A 14,244-nucleotide genomic window follows, 5' to 3' on the forward strand; every position below is an offset into this window, starting at 1 on the left:
TCAAGAGGTTAATAGGACAAGAAGCGATGAAGATAAATTGCAGCATAGTAGGAGATTTAGGTTGGACATTAGGAAAATTTGAACCGTCAGAGTGGTTAAGCATGGGAATAAATTACCTAGAGTGGTTGTGGAATCTCTATGGTAGATTTTTAAGAGCAGGTTAGACAAACGCATGGTAGGGATGGTGAAGAAGATGGTTCGTCCTGCCATGAGTGCAGGGGACAAGACTTGATGACCTCTTGAAGGTTCTTCCAGTTCGGTGACTCCAATTCATTAGAAGTCACACAGGAAAGAGCTCCTTTAGATGAGCACTTGTACTGGGGTTTTTCTTTTCCCCTGAAATCAAGTCAACACCACAGTTCTGGTGTTTGTCTCAGTATGGGCCCAAGGCCTAGTAATTTCAAAATACAGGTTGAACATCTAGTCCGGCACCCTCAGGACCTGACCAGTGCTGAACTGAAGAATTTGCTGAATTACAGTATGTCAATATGTCTAGCAGCATTACCACCACTTCCACTGCTTACTGGGCTCTTAGAAGACATTTAGGGGTAAATTAGAGCTAAATAACAGCAGAGAACACTGGTGTCTGTAAACAAACTTTATGGGATCATGGGAATTTTGGCCACATCCATGATTAATGGACATCCAGGTAACTAAAATCATGCCGAATCACAGATGTTACCTGACCAGAGGGTGCCAAACTAGAGAGGTTCAACCTGTATTTGTGATGTTTTGACATTTTTCTCTTAAGGTTTTGAAGATTGGTTCAATGCTTCCATAACCTTCCTATTTATCCATGTTTAATGTGGAGTTGCTGCATTATGTGACAAACTCTGCTCAACAATCTATATGAACTATCTTTTTAAGTCCTGGCTCTTAAGTTGGCCTTCCAAATAGCTGTTTCCTTAGCTATCGTGATCTTAGAACTAAGTATCCCCTTCACAGAGAAGCTATATTATGTATTTATAAGGATAAAGCTGTTCTTAGACTTTCCTGCTGGTGATGCATACATCTCAAGAAGAAATTCTATCCATTTGATCTCATCCCAACCACTGGAAGGGCTATGTGATGTTAAGATTTTTCCCTTAAAGAACAAAACAAGATGGAAAATTAGTCTCTGTTTGCAGTGACAATGGTAAGCTACAAAAAGGAAGAACACATCCAAAGAGAATCTTCAGAAGATGAATAAAAAAATGCATCATGGTAGAAGATGACCAGACATCGACAATCTGAAAGTGTCATGACAGTTTCTACCAGGTTTATGGCCTTATTGTATACTATGAGGACTAATGTGCTGGCTGAAAAAAACAAAGTCTTTAACTTATACAAGCTTTCCTTTTTTTCAAATTCATCATTTTGTGAGTAAAGTTTTCCATGCTGTGGTAGAGTAGGGTTTGTAGTGAAAATGGGAATCTGTTCATCCTGATTATAAATTACTTTTTTCCCATAAATAATAAGTAGTTCAGTTCCTTTTTTCTTTCATACTAATTTTTGTTTTGGTATGGGCCAGGAACATACTACTTTTTCATAAATATATGTAGACAATCAATAGTATACTTTACATTTTGATGTATTGATAGGGGTTAGCGTTGAAAATACTTCTTCACTGATTGTGGAATAATAATATATGGGTCCGGTCCCCTGATGATTTTAATTTTGAACTGATTCCATGCCTTAAATAAGTATTTGAGTCTTTTACAGTATTGGCTTGCCAGACATGCTGTATCTGAGGGTTGGGTCAGGAGGAGGTAATACATTAGAAATTACAGGTAAATAGGACCAATTTCTCATTCTAAGAAAGGATGAAGGGCATCTGTGTTGTTTTTCAGTGTAGTAGCTTTGATTTGGTGTTTTCCCTTATAGTTTTGGTTCCCTATCTAAAATTTATAAAATTGTAGAAACATGAAATGTTGTATGGTCACTACTGTTTTAGTTTTAACATTGATATGATTTAGCTCTTTTAAACATAGAATAGAATATATTACATAGATGTAATTCTGTAGTTGATGTTTGGACTTTAAAATTTTACTTTTTTTGCTTTTATCCCATGAATTACTAAGATGCAGCTTGTCTGTGTTGCTTTGTAACTGCATTTTGACAGTGAATGTTGGATGACGGGGTTTTCAGCTTCCATCCTTAACTTTGGTAAACAACTACGCCTTTTCTGCAACATTCCCAGGCACTCTCTGGTTTCTTAAATCTATATTTCCTGGGTGAATTCTAGTGGGCTAAGAACAGAAGTAGGAGCCAAGAACTCTTATTTTAAAATTCCACTTCTTATATTGAGTCTCTTTGCAGCTATGGGCATGTCTCTTTAATTTATCTGCATTCTTTTTTCTCCATTTAAAATTGACATATCTCACAAGGCTATTTGTGTGGTTTAATTAGTTAATCTGCTAGGTATTGTTATTGCTGCTATCTTGATTTCACAAAGGTTAACAGATATTTTTAATTCACTGTGGCTTTTGAACAAGCTTTTTAAATTGATTACTTTAAGAAAAAGCATATTTAACATGAAATTAGGAATTCACGTCTTTGTAATTCTTTTCTTTTTATAGTGAAGAGGTCTGTATTTTATCTGCGTCTGGCACAGCGGCTGTACTGAACCCTAGGTTTCTCCAGGATGGCACCATGGAAGGCTGTTTGGAACAAAGGTTGTCATGGCAGCCTGGCTTCTTTTCCATAGGGTCAGAGAAGGGAGAGGTTGATTTTTTTCCTCAGAACCAAGATAGTTCTTCTCTATTAGGGTAGGTTACAGTGTTACAGTGCAGGATGCGGGACCAACCACTTTACTGATTTTTTTCACTAACAACAACAACAGAAGTAATGGAATTCTGCACCAAATTAGATATTCTGTTTTTATTTCTAACAGCCTGAATAAGGTAACACGTTTGACTACTAACACAGAATTATAACTCAAGCTTTTTCTTTGCCACTCTTCACATATCTTTCTTACCTGTGTAGCACATTCGAAAAAGTGACAGTCATATGATGATTTGTATAATCCAAATCGTGGTTGTGCACCATTGTTTTTGTTGCATACAGTGGCTGTATAGAAAATAAAATACCTTTGAGTATAAAACAAAATTGAACACAAATATTAAAAATATATGTTTAAACTGAAGATTTTAAACAAAATTATAAAGGTTGATGGAAAAGAAAAAAAATTGAATTGGCCAACTAACACAAATTGTTGGCTATTTGACCTCTGTTTTTTGTTTGCTCTGTTTTTTTAAGAGCGAGGGACTTTCAAGATAATTGAGTGCAGACAAGATAATTGTTGTGTGTCAATAGGACTCTTTCAGTATTTTCACTGAAATAATCATATATCCTAAGGGTAGTGCAGGGCAAAAGATAAAATTTTATCACCTCACTGTAATGCAGTGTATCTCAATATTTAGTTTTGGATTTTTTAATTAGGAAGAGACTATTACCTTTTCCAGCAACTACAACTTGTTGACCCTTTTAAACAAATACAAAATCCCTTACTTTACTTTTTTCATGTCCCAACAGAACATATAATACATTGCTGCTCAACCTCCGCTTCCCCTGCTGACATCTAAAGAAATGTCAAGTTCTTAATGTTACAACAACAACAAAAAAATAAATTTTTGATCATGACATAGTTTATAAGCTTGATGAATGGGTTGTTCAAGGGAGAATGACATTTATTTTCAATAATAAAAGCAGATAAAATAACCAAATTTGAAATGTGTACAAGTCTAAGTCTCATTTTAAAAAATGACAAGCTCTTTAGTGCCCAAATTTCTTTTAAAATTAATGGGACTTAAATTCCTAAGTCACTTGGCTTCTTTTTAAAATTTTACTCAAAGTTCTGTACAGGACAACATTTTACAATGATGCTTTTACATAGCATGTTACAAAACCATATTTTTTTTAAGACTGCATTGTTTATAGTCTTCCATGTATTTTTGCAACTGTTCTGCTAACATATTTTGTTTCAACTAAGTGAATAGTGAGGTTTTTTTCATAGGCTACGTCTACACTGGCCCCAAATTCCGGAAAAGTCATGCAAAGCAGGTAAGTCAGAATAGGGAAATCCGCCGGGGATTTAAATATACCCCGCGGATTTAAATAAACATGTCCGCCGCTTTTTTCCCGGCTTGGGGAAAAGCCGGAAAAAAGCGTCTAGACTGGCGCGATCCTCCGGAATAAAGCCCTTTTCCGGAGGATCTCTTATTCCTACTTTCAAGTATTCCTTGAAAAGCGAAAGAAAAAATTCCAGAAAAAAAGCGGCGGACATGTTTATTTAAATCCGCGGGGGATATTTAAATCCCCCGCGGATTTCCCTATTCTGATTTACCTGCTTTGCATGACTTTTCCGGAATTTGGGGCCAGTGTAGACGTAGCCATACTGTATCTTGGGAAGTTCTCAGTGGTTCTTTCCCTTATAATGACTACTTGTATTATACTATGCCCCAGTAGGATGACTGACATTTAATTTCTGCTGATAATTTTGCATAGGTTATTCAAACATAGTTCATGTAAAAGAGATTTGATATGTATTTACCCAACAGACTCCTTTGTAAAGGTGTGATATACTGCAGACCACCCACAGCTAGCAAGAGTTAGATCTTAAAGCTATTGCAGTAATATCTTGGGCTAATATAACCACTGGCCATTTTATGCTGTCATTTTTTGATCCCTGGATAACAGTTGGTACAGATACTGTTTTTATTGTTTAGAGAATAGCACATCACCTCTGTCTGTTCTGTTACATTGATAAAATCCTATTAACCTGTTGCACAGATGTAATAGAACAGAATTTGGCTGCATATGTATAGCTTATGTAGTTGTATGTATAGGCCATTTCATACTCACATGTGCATAATATTTCTTAAGATGGTGCACAGGTGTTTTAAATATACTTTTCCAAAATGTACTTCTAGGACAGAAGAAACTTCACCTCTGGGTTGTGGATTTTGCCACATACCATACGATGAACTGAACATGCCATTTCCTGCTCATCTCACTTACTGTTACAACTGCAGAAAACAAAAGGTTCCTGATGTTCTTTTCACCACTATAGATCTGCCCACAGAGGCAATGGTTATTGGGAAGGGATGTCTTATTCAAGCCAGGTAGGATTTATTTTTCTTATTTATTTATTTTGTATTTTATGTTTAAGTATATGAAGCAATTGGCAGCTAACTGTAAGCTTGTATTTTTCCTGTTGTGATGTCATTAATTTTAGTTTTGTGCTTTTTTGATACTAATCTATAATACATGGGTGCTGGGATCTATGAGCTTCATAATGCCAGATGGAAGATGTTTTTATTGAGGCAAATGTTGGACTAAGAGTTGCAAGTCTAGAACCATATAGAAATAATGACCACATATATCTCTTATTTTACATCTCTGAGCATTTGGTATATGACTGCATAAGAAACTTACGCCTTTTTTTACTGCTCAGTTTAGACTGCTGTATAAGACTACTATCACCAGCCTGTTTTCTTTTTCTTTTGGCTATTGGAGTGTGGGTGTGTCTGTAAGCTATTATGTGCTTCCAAGCAGATTCCTGATTACTTTTGTCCAATTCAAAGATAGTCATCTTTGACAGATTAGAAAAAAATCTGATTTAAGTTCAAATTAAATAGTTTGCATCATGTGGCAATAAAAGATAGCATCTTAAGAGTTTTATATGGATGATCATCATTGTTGTATCTGGATACCTTCCACATTAAATCAATAGCATTAACAAAAATCCATGGAGAATGTCATGGTGTCAAAATTGTATTATAACTGTATCACTTGTCGTGGAAAGGCTTTTTTAAAGAGGAAGTCTCTGAAACTTTTTCCTAAAGATGGTCAGGCTGTGGGTTTTTCTGTTCTCTGGTAGATTATTCCATAGCTGGATCCTCTTGATTGTGAATACTTTTGCCCCAGATCTCACATTTTGTTCTGAGCTTTGAGATCCATGTTGTCCCAGAGGAGCAGAGCTGTTGTGGTAATTCATAGATTGATGTAACTGGGACTTGAATTGACATTGGAAGCTAACTGGGAGCCAGTGGAAGGACTTGAGTACAAAATGGAAGTGGTCATAGTGGCTTGAATCATGGGAAAGATGGGCAGATATGTTCTGTATCAGCTGGAGCCTGTACATTATCTTCATATTCAGCTTTAAATAGTGGTAGTAATTATTCAAGTGATGTCCCCGTAGACACTCCACTGTTGGTTGATGGGAGTCATCAGAGCCGCAGATTTGAGTCGTTTAAAGCAATTATCAGTTGAGCCATGCATGCATCTTGTGTATGTGGCCCAAACTACCCTCCTTTCCGTTCCTTAGTAACCCCGCCCTCAGTCATGGACGGAGCCTCAGGAATTTTTCTTCACATGCAGTTAATTAGCTTAGTTTGTTGTTGTTTCTTAGACTAGTCAGTTGTTATTGTTCTCGTTATCTGTTTAAAAAAAAAGTGAAAGTTTCATCAGAGGAGAGCTGACTGAAAAGACTGGCCGCGTGATTTATTTTCCTCCTCATCACCTTTTTGTTCTGTTTCCCTTAAAAAATTATAAATAAATACAAAATTAAGAGAGAAAAAAGAAGGAAAGAAAAAGGCAGCCACAGACGAGTTCATCACTGGGGTTCAAAAAGTGCAACTCATGTCACGAATTCATGCCAGTTTCAGATAGTCATGAGTCCTGTATTCGCTGCCTAAGAGAGGCTCGTGTACCTCAGAAACATGAACACTGCTGTAGCCTGACAGCCCATGCCAGAAAGAACAGGGAGCTTAGTCTCCAAATGATTTTATTTGAGAAGTTTATGAACCTATAGCTGAGTTATAGTCTCCACCTCAACTGGAGACATCAAAGAAAAGATTGGCCTCAGCCTGGCCACATAAAGCCTCAAAGAAGAGAGCTTTTACCGCAAAGTCTCTTCCTCCGTCTTCGTCTCTCAGAGTTAGCAAGAGAGACACACTAGGCAGTTCCAGTACCACAGGGTGGCGAGACCATCTACCCTCACCACCTCTTCGGCTCTCTCACTTCCTTGGGGCTGACCTGAGCATCCTCAGCACCAGAGGAGTTACACAGACAAGCTTCAGCACTTGCCCTTTTGAAGTCTCAAGACTTGGAGTGGTGCAGTTCGCGCATCTCCACTTCCATCCCTTTCAACATTGGCTGGTGTCAATCTACATGCCATCCCACCACCTACTTCACATCTGTTACCATTCCAAATAAGCTATTGGACTCTCTCAAATGGTGGACATTACCTGATGGCCTTCTTGCAGGTGTTGCTTTCTATCAGCTCGAACCAATGGTGCAAATTACTACTGACGCCTTCCTACTGGGTTGGAGTGCACACCTTCAACAGCACACAGCCCAGGGCACGTGGTTACCGCATGAAACCATGCTACACATCAGTCTCGAGCTCAGGTCTGTGAAGAATGCATGCATGTGTTTTGCTCCCAACATTACCAGCTTGTGTCATCTGTGTACTTACAGACAATATGACAACTATGTTCTATATAAACAGGCAGGGGATGCCTGTTCCCGATCCTTCTATGCTGAGGCCATCCGTGGAATTGGTGCATTCACTGCGGTGTCCCCTTAAGAGCCTCATAACCTCCCGGGTGTGAACAATGTTACAGCGGACGCTTTGAGCTGCAGTTTCTCCACCAACCACAAGTGGGAGTTACATCCATCAGAGCTTGCCCATGTTCTGTTGATGGAGCTATCTATCCATAGACTTTTTTTTTCCACCACCAAGTGTCCTTGCTTCTGTTCCCATGTGGAGGATGCTTTCCTGATGCATTGGAACAAACTGCTTCACTATGCATTTCCACCAATCCCAGTTATTTTCAGGGTCCTGCACAAGATTTACTCCAAAAGGGCCCAGGTTATCTTGATAGCCCCCTTGTGGTCCAGGCAGACTTGGTTCCCATACCTCCATCGCATGTTGCTAGAACCACCATATTCATTTCCTCACCATCACAACTTCCTTTCTCAAAACCAAGGGAAACAACTCCACCCCCAGCCTCACACCCTTCACCTACATGTGTGGCTCCTATCTGGTTCCACCAGACTCAATCCCAATGTTCTGAGCAAGTAAAATCTATTCTCCTTCTTAGCAGGAGGCCATCTACCAGAATTACTTACTGGCAGAAATTGAAATGGTTTTCTTCTTGGTGTCAGCAGGCACATGTCAATCCCTGCACTGCTCCACTTTGCTGTGTCCTGGACTACATTTTACATCCACTAAAAGCACACTCCCCAGGGACATTTATGGTGTAGCCACTTGGTCATCTGATCACTCCTTCATCAGGCATTATTCCATCATGCCTCAGCTTGCAGCTGATACAGCAGTGGCTACAGTGTTGTTATCCTCAGCTGCCAAGCAGTGACTCCAAGTCCCACCATCCACGCTGAGTACTGCTGTGTAGTCAACCAACTGTGGAGCACCCACGTGGACATCACTTGAAGAAGGAAAGGAAATTACTCCCCCTATGCAGTAACGACTATTCTTCGAGATGTGTGTTCCTGCGGGTGCTCCATAACCCTCTCTTCTTTCCTTCTACTCAGAGCCTGGGCTTTCTGAGCATACATGAGGAACTGAAGGGTGGAAGGTCGGGCTGCTCGTACAAGGCACCAAGGCATGAATGACACAAAGTGCCTTTTGCGCATGCGTGGCCCAAATGATAACTGCTTTAAAAGACTCTGATTTGCGGCTTTGGAGACTACCAGTCACCAACAGTGAAGCACCCATGGAAACACACATCTCGAACAGTCATTGTTGCACAGGGTGAGTAACTTCCTCTTCAGTCTGGAGATGAAAGATGAATGGATTGCTATGGCCAGTCCCTCCTTCAGGAGGAAGGGGTGAAGCTTCCTGGCAAGTTGGAAGTGAAAGAAGGCATTTTTGGAAAATACTTGGTCATATAAGTATTTTGAGGAGTCAAATTGAACATTCAGGGTCCATGTTACATTGACAAACAGAGACTAGAAATCTTCAGTGGAACCTGGTGTCAATGTTTTGACCAAATTTTGAAAGCATTTCCCTTTCTGATCAGCAGCGATTCAGTTTGAGCCAGCTGCTCTTCATCTAAGAGCTGACTTTTTTCATATGCTTTCTGATAATTTTTTAGTAATGGTGGTTGAATCCGTTGAGAATGAGAGCTGTAGTTAAGTGTCATTTGCATGTTGTTGGTAACTCCAAGCTGATGATGGCACCCCACTATCTCTTCCAGTGGCTTCTTGTAGATATTGAAGAGAAGAGGAGATAGTATGTGTTCTTGTGGGATCAACTGGAGCATATTTAGTGCTGGACTATTTATTTCTAATGTGTCTAGTTTTCAGTCTAAACAGATATTTTCCTATTAAAAATATTAAATTTAAGGGTAAAGATTTACAGGAAAACTTGATAAAAGCCAAAAAGGGTCAATTTATGTTATGCTGACATTAAATTCCATAAAAGTAACCTTAAATGGTTTAATAATATATAAAAAAGCCTACATATTTCCTTTTGATCACTTACACCGTTTATCAGTAGTTAAAAAAATGGAAAGTGCTTACATGCTTAAGACAGACTAATTCTACATATGGGACAATTTCCATCAACAGGTTATGTCGTCTGAAAAAGAAAGCTCAAGCTGAAGCAAATGCAACATCCATCAGTAATCTATTGCCATTTATGGAATATGAAGTACACACCCAACTAATGAATAAACTTAAATTGAAAGGAATGAATGCTTTATTCGGACTGAGGATTCAGATTACTGTGGGTGAAAATATGCTGATGGGCTTGGCAGTAAGTGTTGCTTTCAATGTATAAATTAAGATTCTCTTGTTCTGTTCTTCTTATTCCACAAAATAATTTGTGCCAAGTTTGTATGATGGTGGAACTCTAGAGAAATGGAGCTGCTTAAAAATTATAGTTTTTTTAACAAGTGTGATGATGGAAAGGAAGTAAGCTATCACCTTTTTGTTGACAGATCAGAATAGTCTCAGAGGCGTAGCAGTATTAGTCTGTAATTTTAAAAACGAGTGGTCTTGTGGCACCTTAGAGACTAACAGAAAATATAGTATAATGAGTTTTTATGGTAAGACTCACTTCATCAGATGAGTTGGAGTGGAAATAACAGAATCCAAGATATATATACAGTTGACAGGTACTACTTTTGGTGTGTGTGTGTGTGAAACAAAATACAGGACTATGTAGCACTTTAAAGACTAACAAGATGGTTTATTAGATGATGAGCTTTCGTGGGCCAGACCCACTTCCTCAGATCAGATAGTGGAAGAAAATAGTCACAACCATATATACCAAAGAATACAATTTTTAAAAAAAGTGAAAACATATGAAAAGGACAAATCACATTTCAGAACAGAAGGGGGATGCGGGGTGGGGGGGGGGGAGAAAGGTAGATGTCTGTGAGTTAATGATATTAGAGGTGGGGAAAGGTAAAAGTCTGTGAGCTAATGGTATTAGAGGTGATAATTGGGGAAGCTATCTTTGTAATGGGTAAGATAGCTAGAGTCTTTGTTGAGCCCCCCGCAGAGATTGTCGAATTTTAGCATGAATGACAGTTCAGGGGATTCCCTTTCAAGTGCAGATTTGAAAGTCTTCTGCATTAGGATGCAGGTAATTAGGTCGCTGAGACAGTGTCATTTCTGGTTGAAATGGCAAGAAACTGTTTTTTCTTTGTGATCCTGTCTAATATCTGTTTTGTGGGCATTGATCCTTTGGCAAAGTGTCTGATATGTTTGTCCAATGTACATAGCAGACGGACACTTTCAGCACATGATAGCATAAATTATATTTCTGGATGCGCAGGAATATGTATTCCTGATCTTATAACTCACTTGGTTAGGCCCAATAATGGTATCAGCAGTGTGAATATGTGGACAAAGCTGGCAACGGGGTTTGTTGCAAGGGAAGGTACCAGGGTTGGTATTAGTGTGGTATGTCCTATGGTTGTTGGTAAGAATCATTTTGAGGTTAGGTGGTTGTCTATAGGAGACTATGGGTGTGTGTGTGTGTGTGTGTGTGTGTGTGTGTGTGTATATATATATATATCAAAAGTAGTACAGGCAGTCCCCAGGTTACGTACAAGATAGGGACTGTAGGTTTGTTCTTAAGTTGAATTTGTATGTAAGTCGGAACTGGTGTCCAGATTCAGCTGCTGCTGAAACTGACCAGCGGCTGACTATAGGAAGCCCAAGGCAGAGTTGCTCTGCCCTGGGCTTCCTGGAATCAGCCGCTGATCAGTTTCAACAGCGGCTGAATCTGGACGCCTGGGACAGAGCAGCAGGGGTGCTGCCGGGTAGGTCCCCACAGCGCCGCACCTCAGCGCTGCGAGGACCAATCCGGCAGCACCCCAGCTGCTCTACCCCAGGTGTCCCCAAGTCAGCTGCTGCTGAAACTGATCAGCAGCTGATTCCAGGAAGCCCGGGGCAGAGCAACTCTGCCTCGGGCTTCCTGTAGTCAGCTGCTGGTCAGTTTCAGTAGCGGCTGACTTGGGGACGCCTGGGGCAGAGCAGCTGGGGTGCTGTCGGGTTGATCCAGTAGTGCCGAGGAGCGGCGCTGCGGGACCAACCGGGCAGCGCCCCAGGTGCTCTACCCCAGGCTTCAAGAGAGAAACCTGGTCATCTGGGGGGGCGGGGGGGTTCACTAACTGCACCCCCCTCACCGCCCAGCAGACCAGGGAGACACGGGCGGTGGGACCGCCGAGATGTGCCGCGGTCCCGCCCGCATCCTCCGCGGCTTTGCTCCGCGTCTCCCTGGTCTGCTGGGGCACCCCCCCAGCAGACCAGGGAGACGCGGAGCAAAGATGCGGAGAACACGGGCAGCGGGACCGCGGTGCGTCTGGGCGGTCCCGCTGCCTGCGTCCTCCGAGGCTTTGCTCTGTGTCTCCCTGGTCTGCGGGGGGAGGCTCCCCCAGCAGACCAGGGAGACGCGGAGCAGCTTTTCCCGCCCCGGAGGACGCGGGCAGCGGGACCGTGGCGCATCTGGGCGGTCCCTCCGCCCACGTCCCCTGAGGTGAGAAAAGCCCCGTTCGTAACTACGGATCCAACATAAGTCGGATCCGCGTAAGTCGGGGACTGCCTGTATCTGTCAATTGTAGGACCCGTGTTAATGAAGCTAACTAAGTGGGCTTGATTTTTCCCATTCAAAGCTTTTGATGTGAAAATACATCAAAGTCAGAGGAAATTGGCTTTAACAAGTTAATGTCTTTACAAGCCCAAGGTAAGGGTGTCAAATTCGTAGATGAATTCCAGTTCTGAAGTCTCTCTCTGTCATTGGGTGATGAAATTTCTTGGTAGAAGAATGGCTACTTTTAAATCCATGATTGAGTGACCAGTGCCATATTTAATAGATTGATTTAGTAGATGAAAATATCATAAGTACAGGAGAATCTTTTTAAAATGTCTCAGTAGCCATATGCTGAAGGAAGACCATAAATTCTTCTGTCAGTTACTCTTGAGATCTGTTTTGACTCCTTAAACTGCATTGCATGTTCCCAGTAGATGGGATTTGCCCTCACTGAATATTTCCAAGTCTTTGGTTATCGGCTAATAAGAAAGAGGAACCCCCAACATGACAGTCCCTTGCCTCTGTGATATTGATGGCCTCTATGTCTCTTTTTTACTCTCCATCTATTAACTGTAAAGGAGATGCTTTCTGATGTTGCATTAGCTTAACTCTACACAGTACTTAACCCTTTCAACTGTGCTTATGCTGTACTGTTTTTCATAGAATGAATTTGGTGCTCCTTTCTGTTAATTTAAATCCGCTTTACTGACCAGGCTTTCTCTTACTTTACACTAACATTTTATGAACATCCTCGGGTACATACATGCATATATACACACACACAACGCTTTTTTTTTTGTTTGTTTTTTAATTCTATATCCTCCTTTTGTTAGCTTTCTGATGGCAGAGAAGTGTTGACTAGTACATTGAATGTGTGCCAGGCTTAATTATAAAATGTTGCATCACTGGCACCTCTGACTTCTGCCTTTAATATGTAGGGTTGAAATTAAGCTTAAATCTATCTTTGCGAAGACATCTCAGGGTACATATGGGTCCTTCTAGGGTTATCCAGCTCTCTCCATCCTGACTGACACTTCCAATGAGAAGTTTACCCGGATGACTTCAGCAGCCATGTTTTTGAATGTGTATGAGTCAGTCAGCTCCCTTGGGTGCCGAGAGAGTTCACCAACCCTAAGTTTTTTAAGTACATAAAAGTGCTGATAGAAGTTGCAAAACTATTTGAGCCAGCAGTCGAAGACAGGCAAGAATCAGAGGATTCAAGGTTGAACCTCGACTTAGTCCTCAACCTGTGTTTCCATTAGTATATTAAGCACAGATGGAAATTGGCACCAGTTGTGTCAAGAACAGTTATGTAAAACAAGTGAAATTGTGTATTCTGAAATGTTTGCCTTTCTTAGACTGCTATCTTGGCAGATGTTTTGTCAGAAATTTGAATTTTGTTAAGAAAATAGTTGAAATAACGTATTCCTTATGCAAGTTCAGACTTTTATTTTAAGTTGATTTATTTAATGAGCCCCTTAGGTTCTGGTAAACTGTATGCCATAAAACCTTCTATTTTCTGTTTTAATTTGAATAACAAGTGAAGGAAATGCTTCAGTAATCTAATGTGTATACTGATCCGTCATAAACCATACATATGTTTTGTTTCTGTTGGGTTTTGGAGGGGGAGGGGGTTTTTGTTTGGTTTTTGTTTGTTTTTTTGTTGTTGGTTTTTTTGGTAAAATAAGACTAAAAATTGTATGTCCTTAATAGTGGGCAAGTTTTGATTTTTTTTAAGAATTATTTATGCAAAATGAGTTGACACTAAGGTCTGCATCAGTGTAACTCCTATTTGAAGTTGAGGATAAACTCAGTAAATGAATATTTAGAGCAGTTGTTTTATTGATTTCCTGTCACAAATTTCCTATAATTTAACTACTTTTGAACATGAAACCATACACATGAAACCTTCAGAAAAGAGTAAAGATTTCTATTCATATTTAAAATGAACTCTTGAGTCAAGGAACACTATTTTCCTTGAGAGAGTTCCCTCAATGGGAAGAAGAGTGCTGCAAAGTGTGTTGTTTTGAATCTTCAAACAATAAAGATGGATTAATTTATCACAGTAGCTGGACATGACATAAACATACATATTGTACTGGTGAATTCATTAAAATCCTGAAACTATAAATATTTTAAATGAGTAGAAGTAAAAATAAATACTGAAAATAAAACTTCAGAGGGTATATTTTGTT

The 14,244-nt window shown here is 40.1% G+C and overlaps 1 protein-coding gene and 1 long non-coding RNA gene across 12 annotated transcripts in view; one reads left to right on the forward strand and one right to left on the reverse strand.

Annotated features, from left to right (window-relative positions):
• LOC142818490 (uncharacterized) overlaps positions 1-8,209 on the reverse strand; it is a 28,358-nt gene extending 20,149 nt beyond the window's left edge. The window contains exons 1-2 of the long non-coding RNA XR_012895980.1: positions 8,116-8,209; positions 2,957-3,048 (exon numbers count right to left, since the gene is read on the reverse strand). This is a non-coding gene — a long non-coding RNA (uncharacterized LOC142818490). The remainder of the gene's footprint in view (positions 1-2,956; positions 3,049-8,115) is intronic.
• The window catches only part of C2CD5 (C2 calcium dependent domain containing 5), a 129,427-nt gene that overhangs the window by 83,221 nt on the left and 31,962 nt on the right, over positions 1-14,244 (forward strand). For 7 of the 11 annotated variants that reach the window (XM_006121265.4, XM_075898311.1, XM_025183728.2 and 4 more), the window contains 3 exons: positions 2,559-2,654; positions 4,911-5,102; positions 9,577-9,763. In XM_006121265.4, coding sequence (XP_006121327.2) covers positions 2,559-2,654; positions 4,911-5,102; positions 9,577-9,763 — 475 coding nt within the window. Of the gene's footprint in view, positions 1-2,558; positions 2,748-4,910; positions 5,103-9,576; positions 9,764-14,244 lie in introns of all 11 variants that reach the window. The other 4 variants (XM_025183726.2, XM_025183729.2, XM_025183731.2 and 1 more) reach the window with 1 other exon arrangement.

This window comes from Pelodiscus sinensis, chromosome 1, assembly GCF_049634645.1.
Source record: "Pelodiscus sinensis isolate JC-2024 chromosome 1, ASM4963464v1, whole genome shotgun sequence".
NCBI classification, from domain to species: Eukaryota; Metazoa; Chordata; order Testudines; family Trionychidae; genus Pelodiscus; species Pelodiscus sinensis.